Source organism: Vipera berus (genome assembly GCF_964194415.1).
Source record: "Vipera berus genome assembly, chromosome: 3".
Taxonomy (NCBI): Eukaryota; Metazoa; Chordata; class Lepidosauria; order Squamata; family Viperidae; genus Vipera; species Vipera berus.
Genome location: NC_138204.1, coordinates 88493519 through 88511708, shown reverse-complemented (window position 1 = coordinate 88511708; position 18190 = coordinate 88493519). Strand labels below are relative to the sequence as shown.

At 39.4% G+C, this 18190-nt stretch overlaps 1 protein-coding gene across 1 annotated transcript in view; it reads right to left on the bottom strand.

Annotated features, from left to right (window-relative positions):
• ABCA4 (ATP binding cassette subfamily A member 4) overlaps nt 1-18190 on the bottom strand; it is a gene marked incomplete at its 5' end in the record, with an annotated part of 118639 nt that overhangs the window by 62536 nt on the left and 37913 nt on the right. Inside the window, 5 exons of the mRNA XM_081325514.1 lie at nt 2431-2635; nt 3118-3339; nt 7068-7290; nt 11119-11295; nt 12629-12834. Of these exons, the coding sequence (XP_081181640.1) occupies nt 2431-2635; nt 3118-3339; nt 7068-7290; nt 11119-11295; nt 12629-12834 (1033 nt within the window). The remainder of the gene's footprint in view (nt 1-2430; nt 2636-3117; nt 3340-7067; nt 7291-11118; nt 11296-12628; nt 12835-18190) is intronic.

Genomic DNA, 18190 nt, shown 5'->3' with positions numbered 1-18190 from the left:
TTAATTCAGGGGTGCATGAAACTTGAGTCACCTCTTCTTTCAGGATAGCACTTTAAGTTACTGAAGCTTATATCTGGTAATGGTGATCTTCTTCAATATCTCTACAGAAGAACATTCTCTTTACGGCTCTTTGAAGCAAAAGAAAAGCCTCTACCACAAAGACAAACAAGAGTTTCTTCAGCTGTGACAGACTGCAGTTTTTTTTAAAAAAAAGAAACACTTTTTTTTTCTTTTTTACTTGTGATTCAGAAACCACCCAATGCTGGTCTTGGAAAACTGCCTAAGCTGAAAGTGAATGCGAAGGTGTGAGCTTTCATTCTACAGATAAGATCTTTTGTGGGTCTTTGTTTTGGCTCTACAACTGGAATAATATGTGACCAGACAAGTTTCTTTAACTATGGGGAAATCCAAATTTCTGTTCTTCAAAGAGACATCTTTAAGCATTGACTTAAATAGAAAGACAAGATACAAGCTGAATAAGTAAATAAAGTATATATAAGTATATTGGCTAATATAAGAGTGATCCCTGCAGCTACTCATATGCTCTTTTGCACAACATGAAAAGAATAATTATCAGGAGAGAGATCACAACCACACCTCAAAAGGACCTCATTACTTCCCATAGGGGCTTCAAATTGTCTAGCCACCATTCTTTTTTGGTCAGTCCCTGTTCCTTTGGTTCATTCCTGTATTAATGTTCCAAGGAATCTCCTACATTGTATTATAATCCTCTTTTTGAGAGGTGGTAGCTTGCCAACTAAACTTTGTTTAATTGCCAATGCAATTAATGGTTTTTAAGAAGTCTACTGTGAGGCTTACATAGGTTCTTTAAATTGAAAGTGCAGGTCAAACCCACCAAATGTAGGAGATATTTCTCTTTTTGTCAGTAACTACTGATAAAAGAGAAGCAAGATTCATTTCACACAAATGAATCTATTTTGAAAGGTTCTTCATCTTCTGGAAGACAAGATAATCAAACTTTTGTCTAATTGGGCAATGTAGAAATGGCTGCCTTGCACTTCTAGGCCCATGTGTTTTGTCAAGTGGTTCAAAGGCCATTGTATTACAACTTTCTCGCATGTACTGGATTGTCCGTGCTGCCTAAGATTAGTGGAAATTATAATCCAATACATACAGTACAGAGGACATGAGATTTAGATAAGGTTTTACCATAACATCAGAGACCAAGATATTTTGCAATATAATGTTATAAAAATCTTGATGAACTGCTTGTTGCTAACACAAACTATAAACCCTAGCATTTGCCAATATGAGATTAAACATTTCAATTAGTATCATATCTGCAAGTGTATAACACAGATCTTTTATCCCAAAATACAGCATAAGCATAATGAATTAGATTCAAAGATGTCAGTCCCAGGGGGAGGGCGTTCTCTGTGGGCGCGCCTGCCCTATGGAATCAACTGCCAACGGAACTCCGGACTGCCCCCGACCTTCGTTCATTTTGCTGGGACCTAAAAACCTGGCTCTTTGAGCTATCTGGTCTGGACTGAGGGGTTTAATGTTTTTAAATTGTGATTTTAATTTTTGCGGCTAGACTTAATTTAATTTAATTTTAATTTTATATTGTATTGTTTTTAAATTTTGCCTTGTAAACTGCCCTGAGTCCTTTGGGAGTAGGGCGGTATATTTATTTATTTTATTTATTTAATTAAATTTGTATACCGCCCTTCTCCCGAATTAATAAATAAATAATAAATAAATAAATTAGGGGAGGGGGGGAGAGGAGGACAGAATCCTACTTCCTGTTTTGATCTTCAATGCCATATCCTATATCACGGGTGTCAAATTTGATCACGTCACCTGATGTATCATGATGGATCGCAATGTTTTTTGCCTTTGCGTAGCCAGGGTGGGCGTGGCCTGCACGTAGCGCATCTGGCCCACAGGCCATCAGTTTGACACCCTTGAAGAAGCTATATTGTTCTCAAGGGCCCTCACTCTCTGAAGCAGCTTTTCACAAGAGGGGGGAAAATCTGCATTTAAAAGGAAAGACAGGCAAACCTTTTCCCATGAACAGAAGTTAGGATTTAAGGCTCTGACTGAACCTGAAATGTCACAATAATTTCACCTTTGAAAATGTGAACTATGACATTTATATGATTCTACATATATTTAGCCCTTCTAGAGAACCCTACTGAAAATAGCCAAACCATGTTAGAAACATTCCTGACAGAATCTGAGAGCAAAGGGTGACTAGAGGAAAGAAGGAAAATAAGGAGAAGCCTATTGAATAAGCTGATATCTGTCAGATAAGTTTGCATTTGCCTTCATTGTATTTGATTAGACAAATTCTGAGACATGAGATATTTAGTCTTGTTGGTTCTCCGTTGTATTAGAGCGGCAGAGATAGGTTTTTACCCTTGAGCAGAAAAAAATGCATACAATAGACCACACTGATGGCCATACCTGGGAAGACATTATCCAAGTACCAAGCAAGCCATCCATAGACAAAGCCATCAAAAATCATTATCTCCATAGACAACAAGAAACTGTATTTATCTCCTTCCAGTGGGCTACTTTGGATATTATTCCACTGTAATCCAAGTCCTTGTTCTTCATAGCGTGATAAGTACTCTGTACCAAATCCGAATGCCACAGGTGAAAGGAAGCTCTGGAAGAAAGAGACAAATAATCTGAGTTTATTACTAACCAGTTATCTTGACTACAGGAAGGTTATGACCATTTTTTTAGTGACCGTTCAAAGTTACAGCAGAACTGAACAAATAGTACTGACAAAAGTCCTTAAGAGTTTCAGTCATCAAAACATCTTCATGGCCACATGGTTACATACAATCCAGGCACTTAGCCCGTAGCTCGCAATTAGGCCATCACAGCAAGCCATGACCACAACTGTCATTTCTGAAATTTCCTGTCAGCTTTCCATCAGCAAATCAATAGGGAAGCTCCAGGACGCAGTTGGAAGTCATAATCATGTAAGGTCCTCAGGTTACCACAGCAACCACGGCTGCCAAATTGCTGTCATGTGACATTGCGCTTTACAATCGCATCGGTTAGCAATGAAAATTCCAGGTTTGTTATCTATAAACCAGATCTATTGGGAGCAAGCCTTAGCGAAAGAAAAGAAATCCTTACCACCATGATCTTAATCTTAAGAGGCAGCCAATCCTGCCAAATGAAGCAGAGGACGTGGGGCAGGTAGAGAGTAAAATAGATGACTCCACTGCAGGCAGCTGCCAGATTAGCCTTGGAGAAAAAGGTGCTGAGCAAAAAGCATTGCATGATGCTAGCTGTTGCGAAAGTTAACAGGAACAGAAAGAGAACTTGGGGGTTGCAGTACCGAAGCACTTTGCCATACTGTATAGAAAAGAAAAGAAAAATATTCTACTGCTTGACTTAGGACCCATACGAGATCAACGGTCTTCGATTTATGATATTGGTACATTCATATTTGCCTATTAACGCTAAAGATCAAGCTTCCTTCAGGAACTCAAGATGGTATACTCCTTTCTCCAATTTCTCCATAACTCTGTAAAACATGTTGGGTGAAAGACTGTGACTAATCCTAAAATCGCCATGGTTCGGAGTGGATGAACGATGTTCTAATCCAGTATCTCAAAGCCTGCTACATCATACATGCAGCCAAATGGATTTCCTGTTTTCAGAAAGTTGCATTCACACTGCTAACTCAAAATTTGATTAATCACAGTGTGGAATAAACTGATTAAACCATCATTGGCTGGATTTCCACAGCTTCCTAAGACACAAATCATAAAATGTCTTGGAGAGCCTTAGAAACCCAACCAAAACTAAACTGAAAGAAAGAATATTATGAACAGTCTTCACCAATTACCCTAAAATTTGATTATTTGTCATGGCAGAACATACAACCTAATATATGGAAAACAGGATAGCAATGACTGTCTGGAACAATCTAGCAATGAATATGAGTTGTGGTTTGGGTAAAGGACAGTAAGGGCTCAGGAGTTAAAGTCCCCGAGTTATAAAAGAGCCAAGGTTGCCTACCCCTGGCCTAAAGTTTTAAGAATCCTGCTTGTGTTATGGATCTTGCTTGTCTACCATCCACACTGCTACAGGAAGGATCCATTCATGAGTTCCTTAGGCTCTTGTTTCAACTTACAGTGCGGTGATAAGGATTTCCTAATTGTTGTATCTTTGGATCGCATCCCAGCAGGCCTATTTTAGAGCAAACTATTCTCTTTGGAATGCAAGCTGCAGAAAGATCTCAAGAGTTGCAGCGAGTTTGTGGGGCAGGGGGTAGCATTTTGAGAATAAAATCATGTTCCGGCCTGGATGCCACAGGGGCTAAGTCAGAAGGGATTATTCTGGTAGCATTGTGCAATTTCTGAATTCATTTTGACATCTGGTCTCTGAGGAAATCGGTTGGATGACCTGTGGGATGAATTTGCCATGTGTGCTGCAATCATGCTGGACCTGGCTGCTTCAGTAAACCAAGTTTGTGTGTGAGAGTGCAGTTAGATTTGGAAGACACTCAATGCCTCTTTGATATCCTCTGCCTTGAAAGAACATATTACTGGCAAAAATTTCATTTTTGATGTGTGCCGTTGTGCCCACAGTAAAAAAAATAGCAATAAAGCTTATCTCATCTCATCTTATCTAATCTCTTCATCACCTTTCAGATCAAGTTACTGAAGCTTGCGGTAGATGGAGCTGACTTTGAAGACCACCCAAATGGAGTAGAACACAGTAGTGATCTATGCCATTTAATATCTATTTTGTGGGTGCTACATTGGCTTTCATTTGGCTTCTGACTATAAAAATGCTGTTTTTAACCTATAAAACCCTTTCTCACCTGGTGTTCCAGGCATCTTCAAGATAATTTTCTTTAGGGGAAAAAAAAGACCTGTCTGGTTCACTCATTCTGAGGCTAGGGGAGGGCTACAACATCATGCCTTATGTTGTGCCTGTATTGTGTAACCGCTTACCTCTGAGAATATGAATGGCACCCTTCCTAATGGTTTTCTGAATGGTGGTTAAGAATGAGTTGTTCACAGCTTTTGTGTTTTGAGGACTGCTTATTGAATGCCAGGTTTGGGCGTGCTTATGTTTTATGCTTCACAGGTTTTATATTTTATGTTGAGATTTTTCCAAGTTCATAGAAATCCTTGAAGGAATTGATGGTATAGAACCACTATAAATAAATACATATTTGTAAAATCTAGACCTTTTATCACTGTAATTTGATCTGGGCACAAATGTTCTTTATGGATTGTCTATTAAATGTTTTTGTTTTATCATTTTCTGCCACTACTGGATTTTATTGATTCACTCATAAACAACCAAGAGTGTGCTGGGTTTGGGCTAAGCTGATATTTCAAACTCGGCCACTGTGATGGCTTAAAGGTAAAGGTAAAGGTTCCCACGCACATGCGTGCTAGTCATTTCCGACTCTAGGGGCCGGTGCTCATCTCCGTTTCAAAGCCGAAGAGCCAGCGCTTGTCCGAGGACGTCTCCGTGGTCATGTGGCCGGCATGACTAGACACCAAAGGTGCACGGAACGCTGTTACCTTCCCACCGTAGTGGTCCCTATTTTTCTACTTGCATTTTTATGTGCTTTTGAACTGCTAGGTTGGCAGAAGCTGGGACGAGTAACAGGCGCTCACTCTGTTACACGGCACTCGGGATTCGACCCGCCAAACTGCTGACCTTCTGATCGACAAGCTCAGTGTCCTAACCCACTGAGCCACCGCGTCCCTAATTGTGATGGCTTACCATGATGCATTAAGCTACCAGTCCTTAGTTTTGCCACTGCTTCCTCTTACCCACACATATCTGCAATGCAACTTTACTTCTTGTCTTAAAGAGCCGGGGTGGTGCAATGGTTAGAATGCAGTAGTGCAGGCTAACTCATGCTCACTACCAGGAGTTTGATCCTGACTGGCTCAAGGTTGACTCAGCCTTCCATCCTTCCAAGGTCAGTAAAGACCCAGATTGTTGGAGGCAATATGCTGACTCTGTAAATTGCTTAGAGAGGGCTGTAAAGCACTATGGAGCGGTATATAAGTCTAAGTGCTATTGCTGTTGCTAATCCCTGTAATAGAGTGGTGTTTTAATTACAAATTCAGATGGGGAATGTCTGCCTGGATGTAAATGGTTTAAAATACAAACAATATTGAAAGATCAGAATATACATTGAAAGCCAGCATACTATACTATAGACCACATGGAGTGGGAACACTGTTATTCCACCTTAATTCAAGTACCAACACAAAGAAATTAAACAGCAAAGATATTCTGCTAGCCCTCTTCCACAACACTGTTTAAATATATTTATCCTTTAGAAGCATTAAAGAATCAGGCTTTCAGTGTTTCCTTTATCGTTACCTTCAACCTGGGCGGATCTCAAAGCAACCTTTGGGTACTTACCATAAACGATACGAGGAAGCAGAAAAAAGCAACGTGAGAACTTAGGATAACTATCACCAATCTGATATCCCCCAGAGGTGTTGGACTGCAGTCCACAACTCCCATTAACCCCCTAAATAAACAAACAACTATATCTTAGGGCATAATTATGAGTGTGTCACGGATGGGGCAGTTTAATCATAAACCCAGAGCCTCCCTACTGAAGGACCATTTAAATGATAAGCCTTTGTGTCCCTCTCAGTTCCCCAAGTGAGAATGTATTTAAATGAAGCAACTAATGGATTGGGAGAAATGAGTTTGAAAGGTGAACGACAGGCTTGCCATCAGACTTTCCAAAGGCGGATGGAAGGAAGCTTCCCTTTCGAGCCCTCTTCCACCTGGCGATACTTAGAATGTGACCTGTCAATCTTAATCCAACCCGAAATGTCAGCAAAGGGAAATGCGCCCCTGAATGATGATGATGATGATGATAATGACTTAAGGGGGCTTCTAAAAAAGCGCGCCTACTGCTACGTGCCAAGAAGAGGCCAGGCTGTTAGCAAGCTCCTCTTTTTTTTTTAACGTATGGGTCTTATTGTTTCTTACTAATACCTGATCATGCGAAGGTAAAAGAGCATTGTAAACTCTGGACCTCGAGTTTACAACAGCAAAAGCCGTGCCCCCTCCTGCTCCTTTACCGTAATGAGAGCTGTCAGGAGAAATGTGCTCATGGTCATCATGAGGAAGCTGTCCAAAAACCACGTGAACCAAATCACCCCATTGGTGACTCCTCTGTTCTTCAAGGCCTCCTTCAACCTCATTTCTTTCTCCAACACGATGTTTTTCACGATCATGGAAGCGGAGTATATCCAAGCCAGCACCATTAAGATGGGAAAGGCACGCGTTAAAGTAATCATGAAGCTGCCAGGCAAGAAAGAAAAAAAAAGTGGTGGTGGGGGAAATGTTGCTTTGAAAGGTAACAGATGAACATCTTAAGAGTTCAGTTACTCGCATTAGTATCCTTCTCTCCTGGAAGGATCAGATTGGTAGTTTGAGAACATCTGGGAAATGGATCAAAAGAAAACTCATGAAAGTCCTGGGTAAATAAGGCACCCAAGAATTGCTATTTCCTGACAGGAACATCTAAGAAAGAGCACTCCAATATTATCAATGCTTTCTTCAGGTAGTTTTTGTCCAGATATGTTGGACTACAATTTCCAGAATTCCACGTCAGTGTGGGAAAATGACAGTAGGGCTTCCTAAACCGTGTTTGGATGCATGTACTCCATCCATTTCCAGTCGTTTTTCTTTTAAAAAAATTCTGCTGCTCGGCAGAGACAACAAAAGTGTTGCAAATTTTAGGAGCAGGGGGGAATTTGAAGAGCTCAGGCAAACATTTGGGGGAGCCAATTTTAAACGCTCTTAAAGAAGCTGAGATGGGAGAAAGCAATCTGAACTGGTGAAATGCCACCAGAACAGCGTTTCTCAAACTTGGAAAGATGTATGAGAGTCCTCAGCTATACGGCTTAAAGTTGCCAAGTGTGCAAAACGCTGCACCAGAACATCCTAGGCTGCATGCTAGGCTGAAAAAGAAAAAAAATCCTGAAAAAGAGAAAAGAAACAATAGCAAGCCACTTGCATTGTTGAAAAGAAACATCATGGACGTTATCTCAGTAGTCCTAAAAAAATTGAGCTCAGTTTGAGGGAGGTATCATTTTTGAGCAAGGCTAAGAGAGCTACCCATGCATTTGGGTGAAAAAAATATCTTCTGCAAAAAAAACAAAACACAATTTGTCACTGTTGTAGAACTCCTAAGGAACATGTTTTCCATTACATTAATGGAAAACATTAATGTTCTGATTCTGTGGGCTGACCAGGCTTTACTGTCAGAGTCCTATGCCTTTCTCAAAGGACACAATCACTAGGCCTTCATGCTGACATAATCAATTCACCATATGGAGGGGGCAGCAATTGAAGAGAGACAAAAATAAATCACATCATGTGTTTATTGGATTATCTCTATTTTGGCTATCCTGGGAGGAAGCTGTGGGGCAGCATTGTATTCAGAGTTAAAGATAAGATCATAGCGGGATAGCATTAAGCAGAGACAAAGGGAACACCTTCGCTGCTAAGTCAGATTACTAAGAAATGGGGTATTCTGGAAAATAAACCAAAGTCATGTAATTCCTAGGAATTTGTTTTGCAACAAAATGGTGCCCTGGTGACATTTGTTCTGGAACTGTTTCTACAGCTGTATCTGGATTCCACTGAGTAAATCCCAGTGAGCTTAGTGGGGCTTCTTTCCAGATAGATTCCTGGGAATGGGGCTAGGGTTGTTGCTTCAGAGATGCCTTAAACAATGTGAAAGTAGGTTTCATAAAGAGAGGAAAGGACTTGTCAAACCATGAAACTGCCAATAGATTGTCTCATAAATCGTAACAAAACAGGCTTTCACATCGTGGGCTTAATCAGTGTATAGACCTTGTTCCAAAATAGTTGGGAAATAGGTCTTGCCCGATCATGCAGCTTTTGTCTAACATGTGTCCTCCTATTCTGGCTGGAATTTTGGGAACTGTAATCCCAATCTGGAAAGGAAGAGGAACGACAACCAGAAGATTTCTGTTCACCAGGATAGTAAGCCACCTCTTAAGAATATTATCTGGAACCCCTCTTTTCCTCATCTTTATATTAAAACTGTTTTATATCAGGTCTAACTATGGAATGAGGGGAATTCTTCAGCACAGCAAAAAGTCAAGTTGTGTTATTATAACTACAGCTCCAGCTATACTACCACCATATACTTTTAAATATATGAGAGTCTTAACATGAGAATTTACAACAGAAACCCTGTGAAGTAGGTTAGTCCCAGGTCATCCAGTAAGTTTTCATGGCTAGGGATGGACTCCTGAGTTTCCCAGTCCTAATGCAATGCCTTAAGCCCTCCCCCCCTTGCCACCCCCTGGAGCTTTTGCTATATATTTCTCCTTTTCACCTAAGAATTTTGGCATTATTAGCATGGAGCAAAACCAATTAAAACAACTTTGAGATCTCTTCTTGGTATGTAGAGAAGTGACCTGAGGAGGATGATTGATGACAAATCAAAGGAATGTGATGCCTTGGGAGAGAACCAGATCTCTGCCTGGATTTTACCCCTTGAACCTGATAAAATTCCACTCTCAGGACTGCTTATTGTTTGGAAATTTGAAGAAGCCATAGAATGCAACACTGCAAATTTTGTAAGACCCCCCCCCCCCAATTCACATTATTTATTTCTTTGTGTTTCTTGATACTTTAGAGCAGCATTCCTCAGGATAATATTCAATATAATGCAAGAAAAAATAAATAAATACAGGCCAAACAAAGCCATCCTGTATTTTCAGGAGACTGAATCTCTGAGGTGAGGTTTAAATTCCCATGTCCTTGGTTTCATTCTTAACCCCTTAGTTTTGTTGCCCCAGGTGTGGTAAAACTGTATAGCCTCTCAGCTATTAACCAAACTCAGTGGCAATTCCACCATTTCTACACATTCTGAGAGCATGAGGTTGGGTAAGGCTGCCTTATTTCGTGTTCAGATATGCTGGCCAAAAACTGAAAAACATCAGACTCTGCCTCACTGGTTTGCAAAGGGGATTTGTAAAGCTCCGTGGCCTGTACTGCACTGAACTGTGTTGGGAAGTAGAGAAAAGCCTTTGGCAAATTAACTATTTCAGCATATCCCAAATGTTAGCCAGAAACGGAGTAAAGGACTAGTTGAGCACAACGTTTGAAAAGGTTAATAAAAGGTGTGCCGGAAGAGATCAGTATTTTAATAATGGCCTCCGGTTACCTTTTAATTAGAGAGTCAATTTGGTGTAGAGGTGAAGGTGTTGGCTAGAAACCAGGATTGTGAAGTCTAGGCCTCCCTTAGAACGTGAAAGGGAGGAGGGATAAAAATCTTTATGGTTCAATGCACAGTCAGCCAGATGTTCAGACTGGATTTGGCATTTTTATTCACCTATGGAGTCCTTATCAAGGATAGGCAGATGTTGCTGCTTGATGTTATTAAAGGTATCATTACAGGATGTAAGCTAATCCAAGTAAACCTTCCTTTTGCAATTGGTGGTGATGAATATTATTTCTATTAATATTTCTCTGAAGATAGATAAATGGGCTTTATATTAAAAAAAACCTTAACTTGCTCACATTCAGAGAATTTGTGCTGAAAAATTATCCGATCACTATCATCATGACATTGCATGAAAAACAACTTCTTGGCTTGTTTGTTCTAGCCTGACCTGAACCTTGCATCATTCAACATCACTGAATGATCCTTCATTCTAATGTTGTGGCAGAGAGTGACAAGCCTTTTAGCACACCTGTATTCTTTTTTCATTTTTGAAAATGAACTGAATACTTTCCCTGATGAAAAGAGTTCAGAAAAACAGCTATAAGTTTGCAACTTTCCCCCCATTCTGCTGTTGCTAATGAATTAACGTTTATTTTTTGCAGTAAAGGTAGTATTAAACCAAAAGCCTTCTTATTGTTTTCTATTCTAGGTAGGTAGAGAGATGGTTAATGACAGTTATTTGTTCTAAATTCCTTATTTCTGATTTAACTAGAGTAACACAATTCTGATTCCTTGGCAGGGAAATTTGTCTAATGCTTCATGTTCTAGAATCTCTAGCATCATCAAAAGCAAAAACAGTGCCATTTGTAAGACTCAGGGTGCCACCTGGCTAGCCACACAGTTTGGACACAGATCACACTCACACATCATCTACAAAGCAGGGATAGGGCATTTGTTGTAGGTATATCCCTGAAGGCACATCAACACGGGTCTGGGTTTTGATGATCCCTTGCTCGATCATATCTTGCAGATAAGCAAACCCTCCCCAGATGTAGCGCAGATCATCCACTGGGTCAGCTCTTGGGCCAGGATCCCAGTACCTGTAGAGACAAAACACAGATTTAGCCTTTAAGCTAGTGGGGATTATGACAGCGGTAAAAGTGTCAGTTATCAGACTCTGAGGGACAAACTATATATGTTAATGGTTTGGTTGCCCGTCAGTTGCAGTATCTTTTCTTCCTTTCACAAAGGCCAAGAGTGGTCCAATCCTGCTTTTGATATTGTGGGAGAACCAAGAAATTTTAACTACTGGTATTTGCTTGGGCTATTTGCAATCCCAGTCTGGACTCTTAGACACTTTCTACATTGCATTTGCAGAACAAGAGACAGGCAAGAAAAAGCTTTCTGAGCATCTAACTGATATCCTAGGTTTCCCGTTAGAACAGAGACTGAGCCAAGAGTGAATTGGTTTAAAGATCAGCTCCAAATGGGGTCCTCACATTGGTTGCCTCTGATAGAAAAAACATGTCTTTAAGGAAAAACTGTCAGATTAATGGAATTGTAATCCACTTCTTCTAGGCTGAATGGTTTTTCAATTTTCCAGTTTTGTCGACCATCCAAGGATTTCCCAATGGCCTCCCAACAGAATCTTAATCAGATCTCACCCTGCTTAGCTTTTGACAAAAATAGCCAAATGCTGGCATCTTTGACTCAGTTCAAGTAGACCTAATGGACTGAAGAGTTTAGAAGCAACAGTTTAGGTGCAGTTTTCTTTTATCACTTAATAATCGCAGAATCAGTCAGTGATCTGACAATTGAAGGGACTACCATGAATCAAGTCTCACGGGTAAAATCATCAGATCAGCTTTTATTGGAGGAATCTTGTGGCAACTTAAAGACTATAAATATATCCTGAGGTAAACTTTCCCAGAGCAATTTGCATGTCTAATTATATGCTCAAGAACTTTAAACTCAATTGTTTAAACGTCAGATGGAAGCACTGAGAGTTCAGATGAGTTTATTCCCAAGTAACCCCCATGCTTAGGGTTGAATCTGTGTTAGTTCTAATAAAAAGGCATTATGTTTTGTCATGGTACATGTGCTTTCTCTCTCTTGGAGTAATTGTATATCCACTCATGATAATATTTTACATTTACCAGCGCACCACTGTTTGAGATATTTTAAAGGTTACACTTTGGCCTGAAGTTAATTATTATATCCATAACAGTCATCCATACATTTACCAGCCTTCTTTTCTGTAAATATGATAAATTGCAATTCTCATTAGACCCCTTTGATGACTGGGGACATCCAACAGATATGCAGGATGCCATGTTGGGAGAGCTACTCTTGGCAATTATGATTTAGTCTCTCCAGTCACTGGTATCTCATTAGACTCTGCTTGCATACCTAAAGATTAAAAACCAACCTTACCTATCTTTGATTTTGTTTGTTTTCTCCACAGCATCAATATCCATGCGTATCTTGTATTTCACGTGAGGTGGCAGTTGACTGGCCCTCGCATCCACATCAAGAAAGACAACAGCAGCCCAAAATTTGTTTTCCTCCAGAAGAGAACGAGCATGAAGAATCAACTCCGTTTCATCAGCTAGGCCTTCAAACTTATCAAGGGTCAAGCACTGTGATAACAGAGGCATAAGAGATACTTGAATGAGATAATGGAAGCGTTGCACATATATGTAAATCAGAATTTATATATGATTTGGACACCAATGCAGGAAGTTCTCTGTATACAACCACAATTGAGCCCAAAATTTCTGTTGCTAAGCAAGGCAGGTCTTAAGTGAGTTTGCACCATTTTACAACTTTTCTTGCCACAGTTGTTAAGTGAATCACTGCAGTTGTTAAGTTAGTAAAACTATTGTTAAGTGAATTCTGACTTCTCCATTGACTTTGCTTGTCAGAAGGTTGTTCAAAGGGGGATCACATGACCCCGGGACACTTCAGCTGTCATAAATATGAGTCAGTTGCCAAGTGACTGAATTTTGACTACGTGACCATGGGGATGCTGCAATGGTCATGTGAAAAACAATAATAAGTCCCTTTTTTCAGTGCTGTTGTAACTTTAAATGCTCACTAAATGAACTTGTAATCCAAGGACAATCTGTAGTGTCACTTAGTACAGAGATGGGCAGCATACAAATTTAATGAATAAATAACAAATAACTGAGAAACATGTTCCTGCCAAAGTCTGCAGAATTATGGTCAAAATTAATCAGTTTACATATCAACAGTACATATGAATAAAGCCAGAGTGGTGGGGTTTGAAAAATAGGAGGAGTTTGCAAATTAAGCTGAGGTTTGCATTCGGATCAGTATTATATATTGAAAATAATTTGAAATTTGCATAATCTGGATGAATTAATCTTTCTATCCAGACTGACTGTCCCTTTCCCTTAACTGCGAGACTTCAGAACCATTAGTGAAGGAGTCAGATAATAACTAGTCTATCCATTCAATTAACAGAATCTATTCTGCTGATTAGTGGGATGATCAGTGGGTTAATTGCCATGGTTTCCTTCTACAATGCTGTTTAAACATAGTATTTATACAGAAAAACTGTTGATCCCCTCCAGGAGTTCCCATTCCATGTTCCTTCCTAACACCAAGGAAAAATAAATCAATTTGAAACAGTTGTTATACCAATGGATTTCTGCATGGGACAGGAATTAGAGTAGATTTCCTTCAAATCTCTCTTTGGACAACAAAAAGGTAAAATTTTTAAAAAACTGGGGACGCTTTCTAGTTGCTGAGGGGCATAAGAAAGTTAAGTATTCATTCCAGCTGAATTTGACTGTTGATGACAACATGGACATTTTTTAAAACCACAATGCAGAAGTGACTTGCTACTACCACCGCTTTCTTCCAGATTTTATTTTTAACTGTTCATTTTGGTACAGCTTTCAAATCAATGTACAATGTTTCTGTGTAATAAGAGTATGATGAAAAGATTTTTTTTCAAGAAAAGTACTAATTCAGTAGAAAAAAATATTTGGCTGGAAAACAAAGTATGCTAAACCATTTAATACCTGTAATGCTTTAAATCAGGGGTTCCCAACCTGTGGGCCATGGCCCACTACCAAGCCGTGGCCTATTGGCCACCGGGCCATGTGAGTAGCTGGTTGGTGTTCACATGTGCGCATGCGTGCACAGCCCCACTTGCGTGAGCATCACAGCAAACATTGCAGGCATTTGTGGCCCTACTATTGCGATTTTTGCCACCAACACCGAAAGGCTGGGGAACTCTGCTTTAAATATATAGATGCACAGAATTTTGTTGATTCCACTTTGATAACTTCCTGAATTAATATATAAATTGGAACGCAATCATCTCCAGAAGAGACTGTGCAGTTGCCTGAATTTTGCAATGCAGGCGTATTCAAAAATCAGTATAGTTGATAAGGTTCTTTATTAAATGTGAGTGTATTTGCTTCTGTAAATTAGACCAATGGTGCGGAAACTTGCCAGATCAGACTTACTTAACACAGGAAGAGCTGAGGTAGATCAGATTTATTTTCTCAGACTTTTCCTAATCTCATTCTCAGGTTAAAATGCATTATAAAATTGTAGTTGAAAGAGGAGAAACCAAAAGCTGTCATAAGCATATTCCACATCTAAGGTTTATAATAACTACCATCCTTTAGTGCAGGGACTGAATGGAACAATTGTCTCTGGAAGATCAGTCATCAAAGAAGTGTCTCGACAGCCAGATAACAACCCCCAAAGAAAAACAAAGCTGAAACCATCTCAATAAATGAGGGTGGTGGGTAGGTGGAAAGCTAATGTGAACCTATCACCTGGAAAACAAGCTTGGGAGAGCAAAACAAAATTAGCTCAAAGGAGGAGAAAGTGACTGGTCAGAAACAGCAGGGAAGAACACTGCATACATAGCTATGGGTACATAATTGTGAGAAACTGTGGGCAGACTGGGAAACCCGTTTTCTTCTTTGTTCACAGTTTACAGACCAATAAAACAAAGTTTAAAATATAGAAAACTCAAACCTAAAACAATTAAGAAGAAGTATCAACCAACTTCTGTAAGGAATGGAAGAGAATAGACACAAGGAAGCAAGAGATAGGTGACCTACAAAGAAGTCCAAATTATCTAAAGAGATCACACCTTAATTTGCACACCATAAATGGGAATTGGCAAATCCCAATTAGAGTTTCCAAAATTCTTCATTTACCTTAGACTAGCGTTAAAGTTACCTGACTGAAATTGGCGTATAGGTAATCCTCAATTTATGACCACAATTGAGCCCAAAATTTCGGTTGCTAAATGAGACGTTTGTGAAGTGAATTTTGTCCCATTTAATGACCTTTCTTGTCACATTTGTTAAGTGTATCACTGCAGTTGATAAGTTAGTAACATGGCTGTTAAGTCAATATGGGCTTCCCCATTGACTTTGCTTGTCAGAAGGTTGCAAAAGGTGATCACAGGACCACACAACACTGCAACCATCATAAATATGAGTCAGTTGCCAGGAGTCTGAATTTTGATCACATAACCACGGGGAAGCCGCAACGGTCGTAAGTGTGAAAAATGATCATAAGTCACTTTTTTTTCAGTGCTGTTGTAACTTTGAACAGTCACTAGATGAACTGTTCTAAGTCGAGAACTACCTGTGTAATTCTTTTTTTCCTTCATCTTGCCTAACTGTGGGCTTGACAATAATTTTGCTCAACTCTGAAATCTCCCCACTCATGGGGGATTAAAAATCAGGAATTAATGGATGAAAATGAAGTTTGAGATTACCTAATTAATTTAAATATGAATATACCAAAATCAGAGAATCAGGACTGAACTGCATTGAATAAGTAAAGGCCTAAAGAAAACCAATGAAGATATACTATGATGCACTTTTTCTAATTACTTTAGGCCAAGCTTTTCCAATTGGGTTCTAGAGTAGCTTAGTGTTCTGCAAGAGACCAAGGGGGGGAAAAGTTCTGTTGAATGCAACTAGGAGGGTCCTTTTTCTAGACTCATATTTCTTAACATTAGCCATTTTAAGAAATGTGGAGTACCCCAACCACCATGGAATTCTGGGAATTGAAGTCCACCCATCTTTAAATGGCCAAGGTTGAGAAACACTATTCTAGAAATGTAGCAGAAAGGGCGGAGCTTGTTTTCCGGTGGGGGCGGGGAGAAATCTACAGCTGCTTTTTTTCCGATCAGGTTCTGAGGATTTATTTATTTTTTTAACAAAATGTTCCATGACTTGAAAAAGTTTGAAAGCTCCTGCTCTAACAATTAACAATTTTTGCATCTCTGTAAAGAAGGTACAGTCCAGCACTTGGTGCTACCAAAGATTCAACTCCTAAAGACTGCAGGGACAAATACTCTTCACCCAGACTTATTGGTAGTACCAACCTCTAGCAGCTCAATGGACGTATAGGTAGCCCTTGACTTACAACCATTCATTTAGTGACTGTTCAAAGTTACAATGTCACTGAAAAAAGTGACTTATGACTGCTCTTCAGGCTTACGACGGTTGAAGTATCCCCATGGTCACATGATCAAAATTCAGACTCCTGGCCACTGATTTAGGACGGTTGCAGTGTCCCGGGATCATGTGATCACCTTTTGCGACCTTTTGATAAGCAAAGTCAATGGGAAAGCCAAATACACTTAACTGTGTTACTAACTTAACAACTGCACAGATTCAATAAACAGTGGCAAGAAGGTCCTAAAATCAGGCAAAACTCACTTAAGAATGCTCCTGCTTAGAAGTGGAATTGTTGGGCTCAATTGTGTTCATAAGTCAAGACTACTTTATTAGAAGTTGCTTCAATCCTATCTTTGAACTATATGAAAATATATGAAACTATATGAAAACTATCTTTGAACTAAGCTTGTAAGCCGCCCTGAGTCTTCGGAGAAGGGCGGGATATAAATGGAATTAAAATAAAATAAAATAAAAAATAAAAAAATATCTGCTCGCTTCCCCTTCTTCAACCTGGCTATCAGACCTGGCCAAAGTCTTCTGTCAGCATCTGTCCCCTGACACAAGCGCTATACTTTGCTTAAAGTTAGTGAAGAAGATTTCATTGGTGACATAGTATTTAACCAAGTTCCAAGTTTTACTATTTTGGAATAGAGAAAAAGGTAAGTGCCAGAGCAAGGAACTGAGGAAAGGATGAAGTCACCAAATATTTCTATGTATCTTGTGCTTCCTAACTTCAGAATGAAGGAATTGTTATCAGATTTTCAATGTTGGCAACTATTGTAAGGAGATGACATTTTGTTTCTAAACTGACTGGGAAGAAATGTATTTAATTACTTCAGTTCACTGACTGCCACAAAGCTAGTTTGTTTGATCTTATCGGCTTGATGGTCTCTTGCAGGCCAACAACCAATAATTAGGTACATCAAAGTCCTCACAGGCAACTTGTTATTTAAGAGACAGGTTTCTCTGAAATGTAAAGTCTCCTTTGTTTATCCTCGTCATCTGAAGAACTGTTATCTATTCTAGTAAAAGAGAAAAGAGGGGAGGTCTGCAAGAGGATCAGGTTGCTGATGATATACCAAAATAAACTCTGACATTTAAAATAGCATGTCAAGTAAGAACTGCATGATTTTTGTCATGGTTGCAATAAGAGAAATGTATTTAAATTAAGAGTATGCTACCTGTAAAAAAAGTAAAGATGCCCTTAAGGTGACCTTGCTTTTTTTGTTGGCTTCATAGATACAACTGTGCAGTTTTCCCAGATTTATAGAAGTGATTTCTCCCATTGTCTTCTGGGTTTTTTTTTAAACTTCCCAGTCTAGCCTACAGCCCTAATATTCCTTAGCAGGCAGAATTCTCAAGCCCATCTATGCTTACCTTCTGAGTCTTATGTGGAAGATAGTCTTGAAGATACCTGAAGACATTTAATTATTAGGTCTAAAGGTCCAACTTTATCTAACAGTTACATGATTGTTGTCACTAAATGATGCTTTTTCTCTTTGCATTTAGTAGTCTACACCACAAAAAT